Genomic DNA, 24,079 nt, shown 5'->3' on the forward strand with positions numbered 1-24,079 from the left:
CCCCTTTTCAGATCCATACCGGCTCCGTTCCTTCTATCTCGCTGCTCCCTATGCCTGGAATAGACTCCCTGAGCCAGTACGTCAGGCTCAGTCTCTGGCTGTCTTCAAGTCTAGGCTTAAAGCCCACCTCTTTGCTACTGCTTTCGACTCCTAACCATGACTCTCTTACTCAACACCCTCACTTATCACCCCTACCACTGCAATTTCCCCACCCCTAGTTGTCTGTTCGTCCGTCCAATTTAGATTGTAAGCTCTGTTGAGCAGGGACTGTCCTTTCATGTTAATTTGTACAGCGCTGCATAAGTCTAGTAGCGCTATAGAAATGTTTAATAGTAGTAGTAGTAGTAGTAGAATACACTTAGAAAGCTGCATGTGTAAATTCTAATTAGTACCAATTAGTGCTGATAATTGCTTGTTATTGGCCATTTATCAGTGCTGATTGGCCAAATTTGCATGCACAACTTTAGTTACCATATATAGAATCCATTGGAAATTGTCTAGAAAAAAATCGACTTTCGAACCAAAAAGACAGACATTTTTCTGGTTCGAAAATGGCTATGTTCACCACTCGATTTCTGGACGTTTCTAGCAAAACGTCCAAAATTGGACTTACACAGTTAATCGTAAATGTACCTCCATGTGTCTTTGTAAACTAGCATCACAAAAGCTGTACATTTACATAGTTTGGGACCAGGTATTAATATACACAGCTGAACCATGTGCATAGTCACATATTCTATAAATTACATGCATATTTTGTGACTCTACCTGTGCATTACTCAATCTGTGCCACTTACACACGACTTGTATATAACTGTACATGCTTTCTTGTCACTGCACATTATTTTATGCACATACTACATGGGACAATGTTATAAGAAACCTTTTGTATCTATCAAACAGAGTTTATGCATAAAAGAGTCCTTTATAAAATTATCCCTTATCCCCCCCCCCCCCCCACAATATTCAGCACTTTTAACTGGCCAGGAATGGCACCTGGCCGGTTAAATAGCACTTAACTGACTATCTGCGAATATTCAGCGGAGATAGCCGGTTATCTCCTGCTGAATATTTGTGGTCAGCGCTTAGCGGCTAACTGGTCATACTATGCAATATAATCGTCTACCATGAATATTCAGTGCATCACTGGCTAACTTTGGTGGCCAAATCAGGCCGCCCAAGCAGTAGGCCTATCTTTGGCTGCTATAAACTTAACTGGTCAGCACTGAATATTGGCTTGGCCGGTTAAGCTTAAATCAGCCAAAAATAAACTGGGTATTCAATGATGGGCACTGGAAACGGCCCAGAATTGAATATCTGGCCTCACCGCCAGGCTGCCTCCCATGGTCTGAATAGGTCCCTATATTTTTAGTGGCTTCTTAATTCCTAGAAATGCCCCTGAGTAAAGATAGAGTTAAATCCTTACCTCAATAAAGAAAATACTAGCTGCTGAGGTTGGGTGATGGTACATGTAGACTGCCACCAGGATGGCTGCTGTCACAATGAGGACTAGAATTAAAATCCCAACAATTAGTCCAGCATGAAGAGTTCCGGTTTTCTTTTCTGCCGCTCTGTTATCTGTAGGGGCTATGAAAAGATGGCATGATCATCAGTTTTCATACTTTTCCACTCTTTTACTTCATTTGGAACAGTTCTATTTTCTCGTCAAAGTGTGTGTTGCCTATAATGATTTAAGTTTGTCCAGATATTTTCACTAACTGCTTTCGTCACTGGATTTTACATTTTCTTTTCTTATTTTCCTAAATAGTCATTATGCAAAAGACATGATAATCACAGCTGTTTTATTGTTACCTTAGTTGTAAGCAAACTGCCTATCATATTTTCAAGTAATTGAGGCACACGTTAGTTCTTAATCATTTCTGTAATGAGTTTGACTTTGATTTGATGATAAACCAACGCAGGTTTCAGATCAGCTATTAACTGAATGTATTTTGGAGTCAATCTTTTTTTCATTTTGCTTCAGAAACTCAAATCAATCAATGTCACATATCCTTATCGGGGAGCTACCTGATGCACACACCATGAAAACCAGGTTCATCAGCTCAGATGATTCTCCAAATCCTATGCAAATTAATTGAAAAAATGTTTAACTTAGGGTTGCTAAATGAGCTTCAAATAGTTTATTCTGTGTCTGAAGGGAGCACATACGAGTCCAAGAATATGCCTTTCTCTTGGTATCTCAACAGAATTATATTGCTACTATGAACGTGTTCTCAGTAGGCAAACTAATACACAAAATGCATGAATATTAAGATTGCCAGTTTAGTGAGAGGGACTCAGAATATATTTCTTGGGATCAATTTATTTATAAATCAGAACATATTATAACTGAAGTTGGATGAGAGAACCACAAACTAAAATAAAACATAAACTACAGCAACATAGAAGTCAAATTTTGTGTGGATAAATCTGATCTTAAACACATAAATTTAGGACCCTGTTTACAAAGGCATGCTACTGTCTTTAGCACGAGCTAACCATGTAGATGCCTGTAATAATCCTATGGGTATCTACATGGTTAGTGCATGATAACATTTTTAGAGTGCTCTAAAAATGCTAGTGCACCTGTATCATTAAATTCTACCCTAGCCAGCAAAAATATCACTGCATGCACGGATTTAAGTGGACATCAGAGTGAGGGTAAATATATGGCGTGGTTTTCAAATTTAGGGTAGATATACCAACATATCACAATGGTTTAACGTGCATTAATATGAGTTATGCACTTGGGGGTAATTTTATAAAAGAGATTTTGTGAATAAACCCTGTTTTGTGTTTATAAAAGGTTGTGCATATAAATGTACATGACAGCACACACATATACAACCCATATATAGATACTCCTGGGGATATAATTTGGGCTGAATGTGGGCAGAGTCATGATGTGTACTTATTATTTATAAAACATATGCCTCAAATTTTCTGAAGAAAACCCAAACTTTGACTTGGACGTCCTTCATCCATAACCTAAAAAAAAAGGACGTCCCTGATGAGCACTTGCACGTTTTCACTCTCTCTGTCTCAACTGAACTTCAACACGTGCAGGAGATTTGCTCAAGTTGTATGTAACGAGTCTTCCAGGCACTGCCAGACCTTGGTATCCACAGAAGAGAACTGCACAGAGGTGAGCTCAGCTGAGTACTTTTATTTTTTTATATGTGTATAGGCAGTTTATTTCTCTCATGGTGGGAACTGGCTGTTTGTGAGCTCTTTTACTGCAGCTAAAGCATTAGCATACCCACTTGTTTCTTTTGTTGAGGGCATTGTGCTTGTTTGGGTGACCAATAATTCTCTCTATTTTCGTGTGCAAAAAACTTCAGTTTGTTTTATGTATTTATTGCCCTTTTTCTAAGATTCAGTATATTAATGAGTGAAGAAATTTTTTCTCTGATTCGTTTTGAATGTATTACTCTGCATTGTGTGCCCCCTGTCCACTCCACTCAGTACTTTATACTTCCTTTTTTTATGGGGATGGGCGGGGATGGAGGAGATCACTCAAGGGGATGGGCGGGGACGGAGGAGATTACTCACGGGGATGGGTGGGGACGGGTTAGATTCTGGCGGAGATGAGCTGGGATGGGTTTGATTCTGGCGGGGATGGGTCCCATTTCTGTCCCCGTTGTGATAAGTATAAGCCTGTCCTATCCGGGGTAGGCCACTAGAGGGTGCTAGTAGGAGAATAGATGGAGGTCGCTAGGACCGGGGAGAGCCCTGGGATGTCCACAGGTGTAGGAGGTTATGGGCTGGGTCCTGTGTAGCTAGTTAACCACTTTATACCCCACCTGAGTTGTTTGAGGAAGAGAAGTGAGCTGGCAGCAGAAGAAGAAATCCCCCTGGAAGATGCTGGCTAACCCTATGGACTTGTGGTGGACTGTGTGTCCAAAGGAGAGAAGCAGGCTGAAAATCCTGGGGTAAGAAGTCCCTAAAGCATTAGTGTTGGACTGTGTGTCCTCAGTACTTATAGGAACTGTGTGTTCAAAGAAGGAAGGACTGTGTGTCCAGGACTGTGTGTCCAAAGAAGGGGGGACTGTGTATCCCAGTACTAAGAGAAGCAGGCTGCAAAGCCTGGGGTTAAAAGTCCCCAAAGTCTTGAAGTTAGTACTGAGCCCATGTATCTGTGTGGGGAGACTCAGAGTGAAGATCTATGAAAGCATAAAGTATTATGCTAGAAGAAGTGTGCCCAGGGGCTGGAATAAAGAGTTGCCTGAGAAATATGCAGTTGGTGAGACCTGTTTAATTTGCTTAGTGGGAACCAGGTCACCCTGAGCGAGAAGGGGTAGCACACTAATCTGCATACAATTTGCATATTGAGAACCAGGTCACCCTGAGTGAGAAGAGGGATATCATACCGTGCAACTCTCTACTTGGGAGTGCAACCAGGAGACAACTTGATACCACTGTGAAAACCACCTGCAAATTTGCCTGCCCGCCTGGAAGGTTATATGTCAGAACTGCTTTCTTGGCCTGTGCTTCACCCCATTCTATGATGTTTCCTGCATTTGGCAGTGGAACAACCTTTTGGACTGAAAGGATATTTTAGAGGAGTAGCCCACCCCACCCAGTGGCAGTGCATTCTTTCTGCAGCTGGCGGGGATCCCCCAAGCCCCTCCAGATGAAAACCTCCTTGAATGTGAACCAGGACTCCCTACAACACAGTTCCTCAGTTGGCAGAAGATCTTCTTAACAGCCTGATATTGGCACTCTGCGCATGCACAGGAAAACTAGACGTGCAGCAGGTGCTAGTGTCTGGTTCTTAAGAAGAGCTGCCACTGACTGCGGAGCTTTGTCAAAGAGTCCTGGTCACGTTCAAGGAGATTTTCAGCTGGTGGGGCTTGGGGAACCCTGCCAGCTCAGGTATTTAATGTTTTTAGTTGGGGGGGGGGGAGCAGGATGCGGAGACTACATGTGCTCACCCAGTTTGTCCAGTGGCCCACCCAAAATTGAGGACAGGCTATGCCTCTGGCTTATTCTTCACCCTTCCTCACAAGATCCCTAGTTGTTGAGGCAAAGTTAGGCTGGCCCACACTATTACACAGCTTATGCTTGAGTAGACAATGACAGTCAGAACTATCAGTCCCTGCAAGCAACAGGGTCAAGTCAGCACTAAATCAAACAGTTCTGAAAGACTGTAGGCTGGAGGACAAGCACATACATGGTTACATCAGGACACAATTTATTTGTGACATTGGGCAGCAAACAAGCACATTTTAGCAAATGGATGGCCTACAGGACATTTTTTATTTATCTATGTATTTATTTATAAAACTTATACCTAAGCGGCTAACAACATCGCATGTATAATGATAAAAATCATAAACATACAAAGAATTACATTGTTATCCCACACAGACCTCCCAAAAAATAAAAATAAATGTTGCTACCTGACTGCATAAAAAGCGTGGACGAAGTCTATCCTACAAACACTATCAGGCTCATTTTCAAAAGAGAAAAATGTCTAAAAAGTGACATAAGTCTGCATTTGGATGTTTTTCTCACAAAAACGTCCAAATCAGCATTTTTGAAACTTCTTTTTAGATGTTTTTCCTATGAAGTCCGCCAGAAGTACGTCCAAATTTCAAGGGGGCGTTTCAGGGGTGTGTTCATGGCGGGACTTGGGCGTTCCTAAGACTTAGACACTTTTCAGCCATAATGGAGCAAAACCAAAACATCCAGAACTAAAACTTAGACATTTTGAGCTAGACCTGTTTTTATTACAAATAAGGCACAAAATGGTGCCCTAAATGACCAGATGGCCACTGGCGGGAATCAGGAATGACCTCCCCTTATTCCCCCAGTGGTCACTAACCCCCTCCCAACCCCCCCCCCCCCCAAAATGTGATTAAAATGTTACTTGCCAACCTCTGTGCCACCCTCAGATGTTATACTCCGGTCCATCAGAATAGCATGCAGGTCCCTGGAGTAGTCTAGTAGTGGGTGCAGAGCACTGCAGACAGGTGGACCAGCCTCCTACCTCTCCCTACCTGTTACAATTGTGGAGGAAACTGCAAGCCCTACAGAACTCACCATAAACCCACTGTACCCATATATAGATGCCCCCTTCACCCCTAAGGGCTATGGCAGTGGTGTACAGTCGGGGGTAGTGGGTTTTGGGGGGCTCAGCAGACAAAGTAAGGGAGCAATGGTCAGATGTGTACCTGGGAGCACTTTATGAAGTCCACTGCAGTGCTCCCTAGGGTGCCCTATTTCTGTGCTGGGATGTCTGGGGGACCAGTCTACTAAAAATGATGGCTCCTCCTATATCCCAATGGCTTGATTTCGTATGTTTTACACTTGGACATTTTATTTTCCAAAATGGACCAAAAAACAAAACGTCCAAATCATAAAACGTTGTTTGCAACCGTATTTTTGAGAACAGAAGATAGACGGTTTTCAGCAAATTTAATTACCTCACTAGTTACTCCCATCTCTAGGTCATTTATAAATATGTTAAAAAGTAGTGGTCCCAGCACAGACCCCTGGGGAACCCCACTAACTACCCTTCTCCATTGAGAATACTGACCATTTAACCCTACTCTCTGTTTTCTATCTTTTAACCAGTTTTTCATCCACAATAGAACACTACCTCCTATCCCATGACTCTCCAATTTTGTCTGGAGTCTCTCATGAGGTACTTTGTCAAACGCCTTCCCATACTAATGGGAAAATTCACTTGTGGCCATTATTAAAAAATAGCAAAATTGGCCATTTTATCCAGCGGTAAAAATGGCCTTAGCACTCAGGAATGACCTGCGTAAGGACGTGCTAAGGCCACTTTATACCGCTGTTTGGTAAAAGGGCCTCTCTATTTTTTCAGTAAACTGGTTAAGAGCCAACTAAAGTTCTGGAGTGGATCATGGAGGTAGGAGGTGCGCGAGATGCAGTGGCGTTCCTAGGGGGGGGGGGGGCGGTGGGTGCGGTCCGCCCCGGGTGCATGATGCTGGGGGGTGCCACGCGCGCCTGTCCTCCGTTCATTCCATGCTTCTTCTCTGCCCCGGAACAGTTTACTTCCTGTTCCGGGGCAGAGAAGAAGCATGGAATGAACTGAGAACAGGCACTCGTGGCACCCCCCCAGCGGTGTGCACCTGGGGGGGGGTGTTCCCTCGCTGGGGGTGTCACGCTGCATCCGGGGGGCGGGACGCATCGGCGATCCGCCCCGGGTGTCAGCCTCCCTAGGAACGCCACTGGCGAGATGCTGGTGGAGGGGTGAAAGGGTTTGGATGATACTGATCAGGATGTGGGAAGGTGGGATTTCAGTAAATGCATGCTAATAAGTTATCATAGTAGAACAAACAGCAGATCAACAAATATAGAAGTTAAAAGCAAGGACTAATTCAAACAATCACACATGCCTGACATGGCCATGTTTCGCCAGAAGGTTATGTCAGAGGCACATCTAGAGAGTAAAAACAGAATGCACAGGCTTATTCATCTTCATTGTTACCATAGAGCAAAGTGCTATTCAGTACAGAAAAGTAGTCACCTACATTTCTTTATAGAATACAAATACAAGAGGCCACAAATGTGCTTACTTTTAAGGCGCAAACACTTACACCAGTCTTATAGCTAGTGTAAATGCCTGCACGTAGCTATGAGCTAAAACGTGTGTAAAATGAGTCTTCACATGTGCCGGGGTAAGGATCATGGGGTAAGGGGGAGGTGATTATGTGTGCTAGTAGAGGATTGATGGGGGGATGGAAGGTGATTTTATTTTGCACTGCCCCTTTTAGACCCCAGATCTAAATAGGTAGCTGGAACTTGTGCATGCCTCGAGGCAGGTGCAAAAACCAACAGATACATTTTCTCAGATAGGCATGACCTTCCATTGTAAAATCAGAAGTACATTATCTATTTTTTGACAACACTCAATTCATATGTGTGTGATCTAGAAATATTAAAAACATATTAAAGTTCCCATTTACACATGGAGATACATCAAAAACAGGGGTGGCACCCTCGGTCTTTGAGGGCTGTAACCCAGTTGAGCTTTCAGGATTTCCCAGTGAATTTGTGTGGGATCTATGCCTCCATTATATTCAAATAGATCTCTTGCATATTCATTGGGGAAATCCTGAAAACCTCACTGGATTGCGGCCCTCGAGGACCGAGGTTGCACACCCCTGATCTAAAATGACCTTCTTAGTACATCAGCCCATAAATTCTGCAGTCTTCTCTGTTATCTCTAATTCATGTTCCCCTGATGTTCAGTAAAAGGTCTAAACTTTTCATTACTTACAAAGGATTTATAGAATTCTTTCTTATCATTTATTTCCATATTTCTTTGTACACTGGTTTGTCTAATTTTATTCTTAAGCTGTGCAGTATGATTTTGAGAACCATTATTATAAAGAACAAAATTACAGAGCATATTCAAAAGAATGGATTAATGAGACAAAGCCAACATGGATTTAGTGAAGGGAAATCTTGCCTCACCAATCTATTACATTTCTTTGAAGGAGTGAACAAACATGTGGCTAAAGGTGAGCCAGATGATATTGTGTATCTGGATTTTCAAAATGCATTTGACAAAGTACCTCATGAAAGACTCTAGAGGAAATTGGAGAGTCATGGGATAGGAGGTAGTGTTCTATTGTGGATTAAAAACTGGTTAAAAAATAGAAAAGAGAGAGTAGGGTTAAATGGTCAGTATTCTCAAAGGAGAAGGGTAGTTAGTGGTCTGTACTGGGACCGCTGCTTTTTAACATATTTGTAAATGACCTAGAGATGGGAGTAACTAGTGAGGTAATTAAATTTGCTGATGACACAGTTATTCAAAGTCGTTAAATCGCGAGAGGATTGTGAAAAATTACAAGAGGACCTTACGAGACTGGGAGACTGAGCATCTAAATGACAGATAACGTTTAATGTGAGCAAGTGCAAAGTGATGCATGTGGGAAAGAGGAACCCGAATTATAGCTACGTCATGCAAGGTTCCACGTTAGGAGTCATGGACCAAGAAAGGGATCTAGGTGTCGTTGTTAATGATACGTTGAAACCTTCTGCTCAGTGTGCTGCTGTAGCTAAGAAAGAATGTTAGGTATTATTAGGAAAGGAATGGAATACAAAAATGAGGATGTTATAATGCCTTTGTATCGCTCCATGGTGCGACTGCACCTCAAATATTGTGTTTAATTCTGGTCGCTGAATCTCAAAAAAGATATAGTGGAATTAGAAAAGGTGCAGAGAAGGGTGACGGAAATGATAAAGAGGATGGGACGACTTCCCTATGAGGAAAGGCTAAAGCGGCTAGGGCTCTTCAGCTTGGAGAAAAGGCGGCTGAGGGGAGATATGATAGAGGTCTATAAAATAATGAGTGGAGTGGAACGGGTAGATGTGAAGCGTCTGTTTACGCTTTCCAAAAATACTAGGACTAAGGGGCATCCAATGAAGCTACAAAATAGTAAATTTAAAATGAATAGGATAAAATCTTTCTTCACTCAATGTGTAATTAAACTCTGGAATTTGTTGCCAGAGAATGTGGTAAAGGCAGTTAGCTTAGCGGAGTTTAAAAAAGGTTTGGATGGCTTCCTAAACGAAAAGTCCATAGACCGTTATTAAATGGACTTGGGGAAAATCCACTGTTTCTGGGATAAGCAGTATAAAATGTTTTGTACTTTTTTGGGATTTTGTCAGGTATTTGTGACCTGGATTGGCCACTGTTGGAAACAGGATGCTGGGCTTGATGGACCTTTGGTCTTTCCCATACTTATGTAATACAAAAAGTGAATTTTGAAGGAATATTCTTGTGGAATCTAACTCATTGACTGTCAGGGTGCAAAGCTTTCACTGATCAGATATGATTCAGATTTTCACTTAAAATGACTTCTTTTTGATTTCAGATGAATACAATATAGTCGTGTAAAGCCATGCATTTACCCAGCTTGGAGCCATATTATCAGCTTTAAAACCTGACATGTTACTGTAAATCAAGTAAAAGGCCTAGACTTACTGGGGATTTCATGGATACTGAATCTAAGGGCTATCACAAAACAGAATGTTCAATTGAAGATTTACTGAAAACATACTTGTCACAATAAATTCTTAGGATTTGTTTTGTATATAATGAGACATCTTGCTTTTTTAATGTTGCTTTTATTTGGTATTTCAACTAGAAAGAAATAGCTCAAAGGAAGCAAATCTATATGTATGTGAATAGTACAGGGAATACTGCATTAGCTAATCAAAACTTAAATTAGTAAAAAAAAAATAAACTCCCTACTCCCTACTTTCCCAGGTCCCTGGCACTGACGTAAGGCATTTTGAAATGTTCTATTGTAATACTACTGTTATTTTCTTATTCAAAATCCAATAAAAAGAATTTGAAAAAACAATTGTGCTGAGGGCAAATAATGCAAGCTTTTGTCATTTAATATATATTATTGGACAAAAAATGTGCATTATTCCCATAATGCATGCCAATATCTACCACTGATAATCCCCTGCATGCGCCATTTCCAGCACTACAAAACTATTTCTATTTTTGTAGTGCCAGTGCGTACCTGGAGGTAATCACTTCCCGGTTACCGCCGGATTAGCGTGGGTGCCCTTACCACCACCTCAATGGGTGGCGGTAAGTGCCCACTCCTAAAATGGTCGCACGGGAAGTGGTTTACTTACCACATGGCCATTTCTTTTCCAGCAAAAAAAAGACAGCTTTTTACCCGCTGAGGTAAAAGGGGGCCTCAGAGTGTGTCAAAAACAGGCACTGATGCTGGCGCAGGCCCCCTTTTATCACAGCTTGGTAAAAGGACCCCTCATTTGTGTGACTTTTATTAAAACAAAAATTAGCACATGAGAACTTACTGCCACCCATTTTGTAGGTATTAAGGACTCATGCACTAATCCTATGCCAATCAGCATGAGGTAATGCAGATGCACTGATTAGCACAGACATGCCCACTCTTTGCACCCCCCCAGCATGCCCCCTCCACAGAACAAATGTAAAAATTCCTTTGCGCACACTTTCTGCGCGCAAATGTCAAACTTACCATAGGATGCCTAAGCATGTCCTGTGGTAAGCCCTTTTAAAATGCATTAGGTGTGTGTTACTCAGCTTAGTAAAAGGACCCCATAGATTTTAAACAAAAATAATGTGCATCAGCTGTTGTACTGAATGACAAATTCATTGTATGGATCAACAGAGCACATAATGTTTACATAACTGATAAAAATGTAGGCAAGAATTTCACTGGGTAAATAATCTACTCAATCACAACATCAGCATCTTGGAGTGGACACTGATATAACACATTAACAAAGAAAATAGTAGGTATTAACTAAGGGGCCCTTTTATTAACATTAGCAAATGGCCACTAATTCAGTAAACAGAAAATCAGCCCATTATATTCCTATGGACATCTCAGCGTTTACCGCCAGCTGATTTTTACCACAAGCTAAAAACCTTAGCACAGCTTTAGGTCCCCTAAACACATCATGTATCGATGGACCCTTTTACCAAGCTGCCTTAAGCACCAATGTGGGCTTATCGCAGCTTAAAATGGAATACCGTGGAGCAGAAGATACGGCTAATACAGGAGTTTTTCTACCTACATCGCAGCTGTCTTTTCTGACCGGCACGCTGGTTACAAAGATTTTTCCTATCAAATCTCGGAGGCATTGGATATATACATCATTTACAAAATTCATAATCAAACTCTGACCCCTGAGGCAGGCATTTTTCAACGGTGAAACACGGCCCGTGTCGGGTCATTCATCAATAAAATACTCCTGTTCTCTCAATCTTGAAGCCCCTTGTCTTGCTTTTTCTGTTTGTATACTTTCTATGTATGCTGTTTACCCTCTCTGTTTGGTCTGTGCTGGAGAAGGCGCATGTATTGGATGCGTGCAGATCCATTTTTCAGTGTGCTTGCAAAAAAGGCCTTTTTTGTGGCCGAAAATGGACGTGTGACAAAATGAAAATGAGCGTGCGTCCATTGTGGGCCTGAGACCTTAGGGCCACCCACTGACTTAGCGGTATAGTCTCACACGTTAACCAGGCAGTAATCATCAGCGCATGTACACTACTTATTACCAACCAGGTTAGCGCCACGCGGTACAAAACAGAAATTATTTTCTGCCGCGCATTTTGGACGCGCGTAGAAATTAGAATTACCACCCAAGGCATGAGGTAGCCAGGCAGTAGTTCTAATTTGACATGCATTGCACACGCGTAGGTGTCTACCCGTCTTAGTAAAAGGGCCCCTTAGTGATTAGTGCAGGATTAGTGAGTGAACCCTTACCGCCTACAAAATAAGTGTTAATGGCTGTGCACTAATGACAGCTTTAGCACATGGCCATTAAATTGGAAAATAGAAAATCGACCATTTTCTGGCCATGGCAAAAAGTAGCCTTAGAATGCAAGAAAGACCCACCACATGAGGGCCCACCAAGGCCACTTTTTGTCGCAGCTTTGTAAAGAGGCGCCCAAGTGTTCTATTACTAAAGAGGGTAAAAACTGAAGTCTCTAAAGGTGCCTAGCAGTGGCGTAGCTATGTGGGGCCACGGGGGCCTGGGCCCCCATAGATTTGGCCCTGGATCCCCCTGCCGATGACCCTCTCGACCCTCCCTCCTGCCGCCAACCCTCCCCCGCCCCTGCCGTCGCCTACCTTTGCTGGCGGGGGACCCCAACCCCCACCAGCCGAGGTGCTCTTCTTCTGGCACAAGGCTTCATTTTGTTTCTGTGAGTCTGGTGCAGGACATCAGACTCACAGAAACAGAACGAAGCCTTGCACTGGAAGAAGAGGACCTCGGCTGGTGGGGGTTGGGGTCCCCCGCCAGCAAAGGTAGGCGATGGCGGGGGAGGGTTGGCGGCGGGAGGGGGGTCGAGAGGGTCGTCGTCGGGGGGGGGGGGGCAAAGTTGTTGTTGGTGGTGGCGGTGGCGGGGGGGGGTCGACAATGGCAGGGGGGGGGCTAAAATGTGCCCCCTCACCTCAGGCTCTGGACCCCCCTCCTGACGAAGTCTGGCTACGCCCCTGGTGCCTAGTAGAAAGTATCCTCTTTTAAATTGATGGAGTTCATCTCTCTCATAAAATACCTCAATGCAGGAGAAAAAAAAATATCTTCCTACCTCCATTATCCTTAAGGTGCAGAGCTATCTTTGTGTCATCTGGAAAAGAAAAGCAATGTTACAAAATAAGAATAATTCACTTCAGTCACTGAGAAGTACCGCTGTTTGGATTACCAGATAGCAACAGGTCACAGATTTAACAGTGGGAAAACAGAACTGAATAGGCCCTATGACAATGAAGCATCTGGTGATTCAACCATTAGCTATTTTCACAATCTGCCTCACTTTTTTTGAATTAAAAAATATTTGACACAGAATACAGTTTTCTATTATTTAATTAAATACATATGAGTTCCTTTACTATTTAGATATTTAATACTTTGGTTAATGCAGGATAATTACTGAACAGGACTGTAATTGCAAAACATGGAATCAGATAAGATCAAGTTTTATCATCCATACTTTAAAAAAATTATAATTAATATAGGGGTCCATTTACTAAGCTGCGGTAAAAAGTGGCCTGCGGTAGTGTGAGAGAATATTTTGGGTGTGCCCTGGGCCATTTTTTTACTGCATCTAGGAAAAGGGGCCTTTTTTTTAAGGGGTCGGAAAATGGAATTATGCTAAAATTGAAACCAGCGCACATCCATTTTCAACCTGAGACCTTACCGCCACCCACTGACCTAGAGGTAAGGTTTCACGTGCTAACCACGTGTTAAGCATGCAGTGACCACCAACTGCTGTTTACCACTGGGTAAGCGGCCCGCGATAGAAAATTAGTTTCTACCGCAGGGTTCAACATGCGCCAAATTTGGAATTACCACTGGCTCATGTGCTACCCAGGCGGTAGTGCCAATTTGGCACACACTGTACATGCATAGGCCCTCCCGCGCCTTTGTAAAATGGCCCCATAATGTGGTACTCAACAATGAATAAGCAGGAACAAACAGCATGAACGTTAGGCTTATAACATATTACAGATTAGCGTCTTTCTAAGAACTATTCCAGAAACCTTGGGCTCTCCTATTTAGTGTCTGAGCAATCAGAACTGGAGCCCTAAATCCTGGACAGACAGCTCTTTGTTGTTTCTTACTATTGTGCAATATTGAAGTCAGATTCACCAGATTCTCTCCGTATTAAAGTTTTGGGCTCAGAAATGATGCTTTGGTTCAATCCCTTGGTAGCTAAAGCCATCTTTTACTCCAGACTGGACTTAAATACATCACCTGTCTGGTACATGCACCTCAAGACTTGTATATCGATGGCTATGACTATGCAACCCTATGACTGAGCTTGGGGCTGACGCAGAACCTTATCTTCTTATGAAAATGTTTGTAGGGTTGCAGTAATATTTGCCAAGTTTAATATTAAATGACAATAACAAATGAACTAGAGGGTGACCAAAACTGCATTTTCAGTTGTGGCCGAAACCAATTCTGCGGCCGAAATTCGCTGCTTGATTTCAGTCAAACCATTACTGCCCTGAATCAGCCTGGCCCACTACCACCAAACAAGAAAAGTCACCCTCCAGGACCTCTCCCCCACCCACCTGTAGGGCCCCTGGGCCAACCTTACAATTGCTAGTGATGTAGTAGTATAGTTGGTGCAGCAGTGATCCCCAGTCGCTCTTGCTCATATTCTCTGTTGTCAAAATGGCTGACACAACCTCCAGTAGCAGTCTTGCAAGACTACCGATAGAGGTCACGTCAGCCATTTTGACAGTGGAGCCTGCTCCTGTTCGGGGGGGGGGGGGGGGGGGAAGGAGGGGTGCTATGGGGACAGATCACAAAATTTTGGTTTTAGCCAACAATGCACCAGCATTATTGGCTAAAGCCAAATACCAATTTCAAGCTGGTTTCAGTGCCAAAACTGAACCCAAAATTCAACTAATCCCTAAAATGAGCATAATTATGAAACCACATTACAAAACAGATATTTCATCATACCACTCCCTAATTCCCATACTGATATTGGAGGGGTATAGCTAACTCCTGTCACAATTTGGTATGTGTATCACAGAGCTTAACCTGTCCAAGCCTGAATCAAAGGCCTACCCTCATATGAATTCTGTAGTCAAAGACTTACACTGCATTTCATCACCTGAGAACAAAGACTGGGACCCTGAGTCAGGAATAGTATGTTCAGTGAGTCTGTTACTATGCAGCCTAGATGACTCAAGACAACCTTGAGAAAGGGCATATTTTGGCAGATCTGAGGTTGATGTGGCAGGCGCTCCTACATGACTAGCTTGCAACTGTCAACAACTGTGTCTGCCAATCATAAGCCATGAAGCAATCATGACTTGAATGCACTAAGATCCCCGTTAAGAATCCATTCGTATTTTCAAATCAGTAATAATTACTAATTTGGAAATACAGATGGATTCCCAAAGAGAATCGCATACAAATGAGCTGCTCGTTGCTTTTGCGACTCAGCTTATTTGCATGCAATACAAGGGAAGTCAGTTGGCCAGCTAAGCATGCAAAGAGCAGCCCATCGCTAAGCGTAGATGTTCTGTGCATGCTATAGACGACTCTCATACATGCAAACAAGCTGTTTTTCTGAGAGCTGGCGTAGATTTTTTTTCCTTTCAAAAACAAGCCAGGAACCTGCACTCTCCTGCCGGGGGGGGGGGGGGGGGGGTCCGCTGATTCTGCCGCTCTCTTCAGTGCAAAGGGAGGAAGGAGACAGTTGAAACACCTGCAACCCTCAGGAAGAGTAGTCCCCCCACCCCCGGGTTCTCACTCATAGGTTCCGGGGTTCTCTTCTCTGCCATCCCCGCTTCTTTGCCAGGGGCAGAAGAGGGCAGTGGCAGCACAAGAACTCCTGTGACTCTCCCTCATCTCTGCCTGGCAATGGACAGCTGAAGTAGGATCCTTTCCTCCCACCACAGGGACCCGCCAGCTCCTTACAGCCTTTCAGTTTGGATTTTTGTGTACTAGTTAAAAGCAGTCCCTCTGCCCTGATATTTTGTTATGTGAAGTTCACTCAAATTTAATGGGAGGTATGGAGCTGTCAGGACCGGCAGTTCCAGACCTTCTGACAACGTTTCCATGGTAAAGCTAGGGACTGCTTCTGTGCATCGGGTCAGAAAATGGCTGTGGCTTGCCTTGCATGTACATTTGTATAGTAATTAGCTTATTATAATGGCTTTGCATTCTGTTTTCATTAGCTGCTACCATGACAAGAAAATAGCTCAGAAGACCCTTTTGTGCTACTGTGAAAGGAAAAGAGCTTAGAGAACCCTTTTGCGCATGGCTCGTTTTACTCCTTGCTCGCTAAACCATCTCTGGCCTCTAGAGCAGTTCTACATTTGAACAATATCTACCCCTCATTGATGTGTCCTCTTTTGACCTTGTCTATTCTCAGGCTCTTCATATCAAGATCTACTGGAATGTCTTTATTTTCTTTTCCTTTACTGTCACCCTCACTACTAAAGATTAGTGAGACAGATTCCAGGCTACTAATGGCATTTTTCAGCATCTTATTCAAAGCTCTGTATCCTAGGAAATTTGCAACAAAAGGAATTTATTTTTGTAAAAGAGACCATAGACCTTTCTGAATGGATTTATTCTCCTACACATCAAGCTGCTCCCTCTGGATCTATTTCCTCTCTCCATTTTGGATCTGATTCAATCACCACGATCCCCACTCTGCCTTTATGTTGGGTGGATCATTTTCTTATCACCATTAAAGTTTCACTTTCTCTATCAATTTTCTCCAACACCCGACTACTCCAAAGATATGAAGTCACTGGATACTGCTAAGCTTGCTAGTGCTTGTCAAGCTTTTCTTTTTACTCTTCCTACTTTCTCCCTTGATCAGCTTCCCTCTGGTGATGTTTTTACATTCTCTTGGGCGGAAGCCCTTCAAACAGCTTCTAACATCATATCACCTCTTACGAACTTCAGCTTTAATGATAGGCATACCCACCCCTCAAGGTCTAAGGCTGTTCAAAAGGCAGGCTCATAAGGCTGAAAGAATCTAGAGAAAGACCAGGACCTCTCTGTGTTTAAAGAACAACAAAAAGATTATCTCAGCAGTGTTAAACATGCTAAACAAACTTACAATTCTGGATCAATTACCACGTGACAAGCTCAAAAGAAATTGTTTAATCTTATGACAGTACTGTCTTCCTCTTCCAGTCAGACCCAATCTTGTCCTGATCCTAATATTCTTGCTATCTTTTTCATACCAAAAATGTGAACCTCAGGGTTCTGTTCTTGGTCCCCTCCTCTTTTCTATCTACACTTCTTCCCTTGGTTCATTAATCTCATCCCATGGCTTTTCCTACCATCTCTATGCTGATGACTCCCAAATCTACCTTTCTACCCCTGATATCTCACCTTGCATCCAACCAAAGTTTCAGCGTGCTTGTCTGACATTGCTGCCTGGATGTCTCAACGCCACCTGAAATTAAATATGACCAAAACCGAGCTTCTCATTTTCCCCCCCAAACCCACCTCCCCGCTCCCCCCGTTTTCTATTTCTGTTGATGGCTCTCTCATTCTCCCTGTCTCCTCAGCTCGAAACCTTGGGGTCATCTTTGACTCTTCTCTCTCCTTCTCTGCTCATATCCAGCAGATTGCCAAGACCTGTCGTTTCTTTCTTTACAACATCCGTAAAATCCGCCCCTTTCTTTCCGAGCACTCTACCAAAACCCTCATCCACACCCTTGTCACCTCTTGTTTAGACTACTGCAATCTGCTTCTTGCTGGCCTCCCACTTAGTCACCTCTCCCCTCTCCAGTCGGTTCAAAACTCTGCTGCTCGTCTCGTCTTCCACCAGGGTCGCTTTACTCATACTACCCCTCTCCTCAAGACCCTTCACTGGCTCCCTATCCATTTTCGCATCCTGTTCAAACTTCTTCTACTAACCTATAAATGTATTCACTCTGCTGCTCCCCAGTATCTCTCCACACTCGTCCTTCCCTACACCCCTTCCCGTGCACTCCGCTCCATGGATAAATCCTTCTTATCTGTTCCCTTCTCCACTACTGCCAACTCCAGACTTCGCGCCTTCTGTCTCGCTGCACCCTACGCCTGGAATAAACTTCCTGAGCCCCTACGTCTTGCCCCATCCTTGGCCACCTTTAAATCTAGACTGAAAGCCCACCTCTTTAACATTGCTTTTGACTCGTAACCAGTTGTAACCACTCGCCTCCACCTACCCTCCTCTCTTCCTTCCCGTTCACATTAATTGATTTGATTTGCTTACTTTATTTATTTTTTGTCTATTAGATTGTAAGCTCTTTGAGCAGGGACTGTCTTTCTTCTATGTTTGTGCAGCGCTGCGTATGCCTTGTAGCGCTATAGAAATGCTAAATAGTAGTAGTAGTAGTAGATTTACCTTCAGTAGCTGTTTGCCTAGCACCTGTTTCTTGTCAAAATCTTCTACTTGGTCCTGTGCTTACAGATTGCCCCACCATAGGCAAGGACTCTCTGAACACTATCAGGCACTGATACAGGGATATCAATACCCTCATTGCTCGCTTCCTGGACTTCTTTCAGTCTTATTTCTCCTCTCTTCCTCTGAAAATTACTTGTTACCATGCATTCTTCTTCCTCTCTATGGAACCTTGAAGAACTTTGCACTAGGTATTCATGACTCCATTCATTCTTTGGGTAATCAAAGTCTTAAAGAGACTACTTCCAGTGGTGTGCTGAAGTGGGATCTCACGGGCTTGCGAGAGCCAATTGTGAAGTTTTTAAGAATTTTGGGAGCCGGTTGTTAAAGTAGGCCTCCCCATGGCTACATTAACAACTGGCTCCCAAAATGTGGGCTTGGACCCCCTCCTGAATTCTCTTCTACTTTGTTGGTGGGGATGCTGAGCCCTGTCAGCCAAGTAAATAGACTGCTGCTGCTCCCTGCTCCTTGTTTCCAGCTCTGAGCAGCAAGCTGGGACTTCTTGTGCAAGGGCGAGAAGTCCCAGCTTGCTGCTCAGAGCCAGAAACAAGCAGCTTGGAGTGGTGGCAGTCCATTTATTGGCTGGTGGGGCTCAGCATCCCTGCCAGGAAAGGTATGCCTAGTGTGCCTGCATGGGGGGGGGGGGGGGAAGAGAGGCATGCATTGCCCCCTAGTCTACTTCTGCTCCTCCCCCCAAATTGCAGGGCTGGCTACGCAGAGAGAGAGAGAGAGCCAGTTGTTAAAAAGTTACCAGCACACCCCTGGCTACTTCCTCAAATGCTGGAAGAATGCTATCTTTAGACTCCCACCCCCTGCTTTGGAAGCCTAACCTTGACCCAACTAGTTTTGCCAATTATTATACAGTATCCAATGTCCTGTTTATATCTAAGATAATAGAAAAATCCCTTGTAAAAACTAAATCTTTCCATCCTCGACAGTTTGCTTTTGGAAGTATTATAATATGGAATTTTGCCTCCTTTTCCTTGTGGGAGAGGTAAAAAAGCACATTGGTGGCACAAATTATGCTTCTTTGTCCCTGAGGATTTTAATCTTGTCAATCATTGCCTCCTGTTAGCCAGACTGTCTGCCCTCAGAAGAGGTGGTATTGTTTTGAACTGGATTATTTTGTTCTTGTTAGAGCATTCATCTAGAGTTAAGATCAACACTTCTTTATTGAAGTCTTAGTTGTTAGCAGATAGGGTATCACAGGGCTTAGTTTTACACCCATCCTATTTGACCTACCGCTCGGTCCCCTCACTACCCTAATTATCGTTTATTAAATTTTGATAGTTCCCATGGAATATGGGACTGTAATTTAGGAATGGGTTGGTGATGGTAAAGGAATGAGCAAGGGATTGGGAGCTGGGGAAGAGGTAGGGGAGTAGGGGAGTATAAATGAGACTGGGGGGGGGGGGAGAAGGGGAGAAAATATGCAACACTAGGACGACTGATTGTTTTTATCTGGTGTCATATGTTTCTTTTCTCTGATGTTATTGCTCTGTACATTTGGTTGATTATTCTATTTGATGTGTTAATTGTCAATAAAAAGATATTGATTAGAAAAATTGCTATACTGCCTCATTTGCCGTGCAAGTCTAGGTGGTTAGCAATATAGAAAGTGCCCTCATTGCAACCAGTATACACTTTTTTGAAAATGTGCACTATTATCAGCAGATGAAAAAAACCACAAAGTTGTGGGGTTTTTTGCTCATTTTAATTCATTAACAACATGCAGTGACATGGGATATGCTGTTGAAATTTCCCATGTTGCTGCAAACAACAGTCCATTCTTACTTCCCACCTGTACTTGTTGCTTTATAAAATGGCAGCTCCTGTTGCACCATCTGGCAAATACAAATACATGTCCTTCAGGTATTTTAGAAAAGGCTCTGCATCAACAGATCCTGTTCTAAAACAACACTGGGACTGAGCACTTTCTGACCTGGATTTCTCAATTCTGATCTCTATGTTCTGTGTTAAATGGACTTCACAGATTTGTGTTTCCTGAGTAGTAGAAATGCCATGCAGAAGAGTCAGACTGAATGGCACTCTGGCCTTCTGACTTATTTTCTCTATATTTTAATTATATTTTAAGTCCTACAGGATTACTAACAGTAAATCAGTCACAAAAAAAATCTCTAAAAATATTTGTATGACTAGCTGTGAATCAAGCCAATCAACTAGGTAGGAGCTGTCAGGAAAACAATTTTCTGTCCTTGTATGCCTATCTGCCAACAAAATTCCATAATGATTCTTTATCTGGAAAGCCAGATATATTTAGGGGCAATTTCATAACAGGCCACTTAAATTTTTTTTTAAGTATTTCCCCCCGGATTCTATATAGCACGTGCAAATCTAGTCATGTTCTGGATTTATGTGCACAATGCAATTAGTTAACAAGCCAATCAGCGCCGATAATTGCCACGTAACAAGCAATTATTGACACTAATTGGCATTAATTAGAATTTACACACACAACTGTCTACGTGTATTCTGTAAAGTGATTGTGTAAATTCTAATGTGCATAACTGAAAAGGGGGCATGGCCATGGGTGGGTCATGGACATTTCTAAAATCTATGCGCATTATAGAATACACCCAGTCCACTCCTAATTTAGTCATGGGAATTTACTCCAAGTTTTACTTGGCATAATGCTCGCGACTAAATTTAGTCATGTGGACAGCTGATCGGTGTATTCTATAAACTTTATCGAAATTTAGGCGTGTTATTTTCTGTACGGATGTTTTGGGTGTGATATATAAAACAGGCTCTTACAATTATCCACAGTAGCACACAAATTTATGACAGCTTCAAAGCAAGTGTAAATATGTGCATGCATGCTAAATGCTTACATGAGTTTTAAGATTGTATTTTGTGTTATTGGTTATGAAGTTATTATTGCTTTCTACATATTTTGATGTAAACCATTGTGAATGGTGGATCGAGTGATATATACATTTTTATCAATTAATAAATATGCATTTTATAAACGTATGCACACATTGTAACTCTGCCTAAACTCTGGACCTGGGAATGCCTACGTGCAGATCACATAAAAGTAGCCACAATCTTGTGGCACACCCACCTACAAGACTAAGGTGCATAGTGAAAACGGATTATCGATACCCTTGGCAACACATACCAACAATAGGTATGAAGCAGATGCAGCTTACATTTCATTCTCATATGTTGATGTTGTTTCCTAATTGACCTCCCTGTTTGTTAAGCTGCGCTAGTGGCTGCCGTGTGCTAATGTTGACACACAATGTGTCGGCATTGCCGCGCGGCTTAGTAAACAGGGCGGGGGTTAGATACTGTGCCCAATCAGGCCTTTTGTCATATATGGGAAGCTTTTTCTCTTATACATGTTACCCACAGCAGACTACTTAATACGTGAAAGCTGATTTCTTCTTTTGTGTGTGTGTGTTGGTGGGGGGGTATCTTTTTTGTATTTTTTGTAGGGGTAAAACATATAACAAAAATGGAATCTAGCTGTTTCTGTTATTGTCGTTGTTAACTCCTCTCTTTCTTACCTTGTTGTAGTTTCCCTCGATGTTGCTATTCGTTCCTTTGTTATCATGGCATTTCTATTTGTTTATATATACTGCCTATGGAGTCTTAATAAAACTGAGCTTCCAAAAAAAAAAAAAAAATTTCAGACAGAAACCAAGCAGCTGAGCATGGAAGAGGCCCCCTCATTCTTTAACTTGGTGCCTAATGCTAAGTGATATGTGCATACATATGTTACTGTATTATAGTACTCACGCTGGTCAGTGGCACCAATAATTGACAGTTAAATGCATAAGTGCTGGACGCTATTGTATAATCTATATGCTAAAGTTGTTTAGGGGTCAATTCTATATATGATGTCCACAAAATCATCACTGAAAAAAAGCACTAATCTATAAACTGCGCTTAAAGATAGGTGCAGTTTATAGAATAGCGCTTATGCCTGGGAATCGAGCCTAACTGTAGGCACGGCCATTTGCACTAGCTGGAACATGGTACAAATCTTCACGCTCAAGTTAGGTGCCTATCCCCATTAATCTATATTTACCCACTTCAATTTTAGGACTGCCCCTGTTCTGCCCATGATCCTCTCATTTCAGCGTCCCCTTTTGGAACTTGCGCATAAAATGTAGGTGTGGATCCCAAGCCTACATTTACATGCATATATTTTAATTAAATCTAATTAGTGCCAATAATTGCTTAACTAGCCAATTATTGGCATTAATTAGTTCATTAATCAATTAAATTGCACACACGAATTGGGCAAGTGCCTAAATTTGCACGTGCAATTTTTAACGACTTTGCTACAAAATACTACTCGAACACCTGGATCAGATAGGAATAACAGGGACTGTGCTCAAATGGTTCAGTGAATTCCTTTCAAATCAAAGCTATTCTGTCATGCAAAACAACCAACTTTCCAACTACTAGATTACTAACTGCGGGATCCTGCAGGGATCTCCCCTTTCAATGATCTAGCGCTATAGAAATGATTTGTAGTAGTAGTAGTAGTAGTAGTATGTCATCTCTTGCCTCAATTCACCTGGGACCTAATGAACTACTATTATCCTTTGCATATGACATCCTGATTTTCTTACCAGTAACAGCAACAAACAAAGATCCAACTCAGTCTGTAGTGAATGGTATGACTGTTGTTAGCACCTGGTCCCTGACCAATAAACTGAAACTGAATGCACCAAAAAACAAGGTCCTGTGGTTCTGAAATCAGAGACTTGAGGTTCCATCATCAATATCTTTGTCCAATAGTCAATGCTTTACAGTCGAATCTGAAACCAGAATATTAGGGGTCTTGCCTGATTCTTCACTCCCCTTCTCTTCCCATATTAATCAGCTATGGAAGAAAACACTATTCAAAATGAGACAGCTACATCTAATCAGACCATTTTTCGACCAAAAAGCCTTCGCACTACTAGTCCAAATGTTAGTCCTACCTCACTTGGATTACTGTAATGTTCTATTTCTTTGTATTAAGTGCCAATATCAGAAAAAATTGCAAATCACCAGAATACAGCTGCAAGACTAATGTATAGATTGAATAGCTATACTAGTGTTTCAACTCATCTAAACAAACTGCACTGGCTTCCCATAGCAGAAAGACTCAGGTTCAAAACTGCTTGTTTAGTTTTTCAACTCTTACAGGGCTTCACCTCTGAACTGCTGACTAAGACTGCTTCGCTGTATATGGTCCAGTCTAACAAACTGAAACAACAACTAATGCAAGCACCATTTCAAAAGACAATTCGAAATCAGAAGATTTTCAGCTCTCTATTCCCCATACTTGGAATCAAAATATGGAACTCTCGACCTATTCCTATCAGAACAGAGAACAGCTACCTCAACTTCAGCAAGAGGCTAAAAACCTTTCTCTTCCCAAAGACTGCTTCATAATAATCCATCATGACTTCTTCCTAGTATCATCCATTATCCTTTCCTTTAATGTTTTTAGTCTCATGCATTACACCAATGATCTCTAATGTTTCTCATACCTTACATTAACACCATCTGCTTTTGTCTCACCTAGAATATAAACCGCACTGAACCCTGGAAAAGGAATATTAGTGGTATACAAGAATTGAATTGAATTCGGGGGTTAGTGTGTAACTGCAAGATGGGTGTACA

At 42.4% G+C, this 24,079-nt stretch overlaps 1 protein-coding gene across 1 annotated transcript in view; it reads right to left on the bottom strand.

Moving 5' to 3' along the window:
- The window catches only part of PLXDC2 (plexin domain containing 2), an 830,569-nt gene that overhangs the window by 25,669 nt on the left and 780,821 nt on the right, over positions 1-24,079 (bottom strand). The window contains exons 12-13 of the mRNA XM_030199473.1: positions 13,085-13,123; positions 1,427-1,587 (exon numbers count right to left, since the gene is read on the bottom strand). Of these exons, the coding sequence (XP_030055333.1) occupies positions 1,427-1,587; positions 13,085-13,123 (200 nt within the window). The remainder of the gene's footprint in view (positions 1-1,426; positions 1,588-13,084; positions 13,124-24,079) is intronic.

This window comes from Microcaecilia unicolor, chromosome 1, assembly GCF_901765095.1.
Source record: "Microcaecilia unicolor chromosome 1, aMicUni1.1, whole genome shotgun sequence".
Lineage (NCBI taxonomy): Eukaryota > Metazoa > Chordata > Amphibia > Gymnophiona > Siphonopidae > Microcaecilia > Microcaecilia unicolor.